The sequence below is a fragment of the Priapulus caudatus genome, unplaced genomic scaffold (assembly GCF_000485595.1).
Source record: "Priapulus caudatus unplaced genomic scaffold, Priapulus_caudatus-5.0.1 Scaffold1561, whole genome shotgun sequence".
NCBI lineage: Eukaryota > Metazoa > Priapulida > Priapulimorpha > Priapulimorphida > Priapulidae > Priapulus > Priapulus caudatus.
The window spans coordinates 17,963-22,011 of record NW_014578622.1 but is presented as its reverse complement, the minus strand read 5'-3'; the positions used below and the strand labels follow the sequence as shown (position 1 = coordinate 22,011).

General features: G+C 41.0%; 1 protein-coding gene across 1 annotated transcript in view; it reads left to right on the top strand.

The window, feature by feature from the left end:
* The window catches only part of LOC106817010 (sodium- and chloride-dependent neutral and basic amino acid transporter B(0+)-like), a 26,467-nt gene extending 22,521 nt beyond the window's left edge, over window positions 1–3,946 (top strand). The window contains 4 exon segments of the mRNA XM_014821655.1: window positions 550–649; window positions 1,071–1,186; window positions 1,865–2,025; window positions 2,863–3,946. Of these exon segments, the coding sequence (XP_014677141.1) occupies window positions 550–649; window positions 1,071–1,186; window positions 1,865–2,025; window positions 2,863–3,622 (1,137 nt within the window). The 3' untranslated portion in view covers window positions 3,623–3,946.
* The last annotated feature ends 103 nt before the right edge of the window (window positions 3,947–4,049 follow it).

Genomic DNA, 4,049 nt, shown 5'->3' with positions numbered 1-4,049 from the left:
AATTTTTTATTAATTTATTAATTAATTAAGTGGAAAAATTAATTTTTTAATTAATTAATTAAATAATTAATTGGATCCGGATTAGTGCGAGCGTGCAGGTGGGGGAGGACTGTGGTTGCCCCTTAGCCTGTGGTTGCGTGTTTGTAAGTCTACATGCAGCCAGCGCACATAGCGGAAGTGAACTGAAACGTGCATGTTAACAAACCCACAAACCCACAAACACACAAACCAACACTCAAACACACGCCGGTGAAAACATAAACCCCGCCAAGCCCCTGGCGGAGGTAACAACGTCAACCGTTCCAGGTTACTTCGACTTCCGCCGAAATGAACGATTCAGTTGGAATCGATCGATAATAATCAATTGTTTAATTCATTGAGTGATTGATATGTTGAGAGTAAATAGAGGGAATTATAGATTCGTAGATCGATCGACTGATCGACCGATTGATTGGTCGATTGTTTTGATAGTCGAATGATTACATGAATGCTCATTTAATCGATTGATACACGGATTGATTGCTTGATTGATTTATCGTTTGTCTTTAGGCCGGTCTGTACTGGAATGACTTGATGAATACGTTTGCTGCATCATGGTCGGTAATACTGGTGGCACTGGGAGAGGGCATCGCTGTCGCCTGGGTGTATGGTATGTACGAAGACGTCATAGCAGCAAGCTATCGGTGCAAGCGTCACCGAGCCAGCCAATCGGCAATCGAATCTGTCGCATCCAGTAAATGTCTCGAGACTATATCGCATAATATGTACCTACATCAGATATTATATTATACACAATGTGTTAATCACTTCCGTTGTTATATTATGTAAATAATTAAATAAATAAATAAATGTATAAAAAAAAGTAAATTCTTTTTTTATCGTTAAATATATATATAGATATAACTATTTTATGTTATGTAACGAAATCCGACGACATTTCTTCGAACGTTAACTGACATCTGGTCGTCGATGGTTGTTGCTAGGTCCGATACCATCGAGTATACACTTAGATACCGCGTACACTTAGATACCGTGTACCTCTCACATTTTTTTTCATGATTTTCATTCAGGGGTGAGGCGTTTCATCGGTGACATCACCATGATGCTTGGTCGCAACATTGCCTACAAGATTTGCAATGTCTACTGGATCTTCACCTGGTTACTAACGACGCCACTGCTAATCCTGGTGAGAGATTCGAGAGCCGATTTATAGCAATGGAAAGGAGGGATGGGAAGAAAACTGGGTAGAAAGTTTGATTTGACAATCGGATCATTAAATAAATAAATATAATATATAGATAGAGAGAGAGAGAGAGAGAGAGAGAGAGAGAGAGAGAGAGAGAAAGAGAGCGCGCAAGTGGAAGAGCACGAGAGAGAGTGAGAAAGAAAGAGAGAGAGAAAAAGATATATAGATAAATAGATAGATAGATAGATAAGTAGATAGATAAATAGATTGATTAATATATGTACATATAGATAGATAGATAGCTAAATAAATAGATAGATAGAAAGATAGATAGATAGATAGATAGATAGATAGATAGATAGATAGATAGATAGATAGATAGATAGATAGATAGATAGGATAGCTGATAGATGATATAGATACGATACGATAGATAGATAGATAGATAGCATAGATAGTATAGATAATAATAAGAATCGATAGACTAACCAGATAGGTAAGACAGAGACGAAGAGAGAGAGACGAGTAGAGAGAGAGAGAGCAGAGACGAGAGAGAGAGAGAGAGAAAGAGAGAGAGAAGGCGGGGGGAGAGCGCGCGAGAAAGAATGAAAGAGAGAGCGAAAAAGAAGTATCGGTATGATAAATGAAATCAAGACAGACATAAAAATCGTACTTCAGGGCATACTCGTCTTCAACTTCATCGCCTACAAGACGCCGACCTCACAGGATATCGAATACCCTAAATGGGCAGAGGTTCTCGGCTGGGTCATCACCTGGGGAACCGTGGCTCTGAATACTATAGTTGGCGCCATCAACTTCTATCGCTACCATCCACAGATGTAAGCCTCCGCTATACGTAATAGAAACCCTATTGGAACTGAAGACAATGATCTATTTGATATTTTTATATTATATTCGTTTTATATTATAGTTTATTTATTGATTATATTATATTGATTTTGATATTTAGACTAAAAATATTTTACTTAGATTTCCAATCTTAATTTTCTACATTCAAGTACCGTACCTCCGCGATATATTATTAATATATATATAATATATACTTATATATATATATATATTCCTTCGCTCTCTACTTCTCTTGTTCTTTCTCTTTTCACTCTCTCGCCCTCTATTTCTTCTTGGTATATCTTTCTAGTTCTCTCCATCTGGCGTTCTCTGTGTGTGTTTCTGTCTTCTTCTTTTTTTCTTCTCTCTCTCTCTCTCAATATTTCTCTCTTAAACTTCTCACACGTTCTACCTAGTTATAAACTTACTCTCTCTTTTCTCTGGAGAGAGAGAGAAAGCAAGCGAGATAGAACAGTGTGGAAGGAAGAAATTGAGATAACGAGAACGAGAGAGAGAGAGGGGAAAGAGAAAGAAAAAGAAAAAGAAAAAGAAAAAAAGAAAGAGAAAGAGAAAGAGAGATGATTGTCTTTCTCTCTCGGTTTCTCTCCCTATAAACACTCGCTCGCGCAGATAGACACAAGCGCGCACGTACATGTACGCGCTTTCTCATGCGTGCCTTCTCTCTCTCTCTCTCTCTCTCTCTCTCTCTCTCTCTCTCTCTCTCTCTCGCTCTCTTTCACTCTATAAATAAAAATATAAAGAAAGAAAGAAAGAAGGAAAGCTATATGTATATACGTCATATTCATGTACCTTTCTTCTGATCATAGCGGATACAGACGATATTCCGACCGGATCCGACCTGGGGACCTGCCATGGATCGCTTCCGTACGGGAGACTACGCTCCCATCGGTCCTGCTCCGTCGGCGAACATCGGTGGGAAAGCTCCCCTATACACGATCGCCGACACGGCAGGATATCCGGGTCTCTACCGGCCGTATCCTAGCGACGGATACTACACAAACCCGGCCTTTCATTCTTCCCAGTCATCGCAACTGTAGTGTGTTCCTGAGACGGACACCAACTCTACGGTGGATATTGCTACAGGGACTCTCATTGGTCGATGCGTACTTTCTTCAACTGATACTAGGGGGGACTTTTACCTCGCCCCTCATTCTCCCTAGCATGGACTGGCATGGCCAATGCGTGCTGCGCTCAACTGATATTATAGATATTTTTACCCACCTCCCTCTCTATCTCCCGCTCTCTATCTCCCTCTCTCTACAGGGACTGGCATGGTCAATGCGTGCTGTGTTCAATAAATTATTCTATCTCTCGCGCTCTCTCCCCGTCGCTATCTCTTTCTCTCGGTGTGTCCCCATCTCTCACTTTCCTTCGCTCTCTTATTCGCACCCTCTCCTTTTCTCACTCTATCGCCCACATATCGTGTGCCTATATCGCATGAATTGTTGCGAAATGATGGCTGTATCCAGAGACTGGCGTATATATGCCTGTTGTGTCTTGTTGTTAACTTACTATGACCCGTCGTGCGGTTTATATACGTTTTACATACGATATGTATTTTTATAAGTCGACTATCGTAGTCTATATATCTATGTATCTTAGTGAGATGACAACCGACGAGGCTGAGAATTTAGCGTTAATCTAATAACTATAATCTCTCGCTACTATCGGCTGAACTGGCTGTCAGACAGGCGCAACTACTGTCTCGTCGCATGCCAGGCAAATTGCAATACTATAATAGATTCAGTTACGCGAATACTGCTAGCGCCTGAGTGGTTGGTAGCTATATGGGCTCCTTACTGTCTTATTGAATCTCTCGATTTCCACTCCCCTCCTCTCTCTCTCTCCCTTCCTCTCTCTCTCGCTCACTCCCTCTCTCTCTCTTGCTCTCGCTCTCTCTGTCGTTCTCTCCCGTTCTTTAGTTCATTCTCTCTCTTTCTCTCTCTCTCTCTCTCTCTCTCTCTCTCTCTCTCTCTCTCTCTCTCTCTCTCTC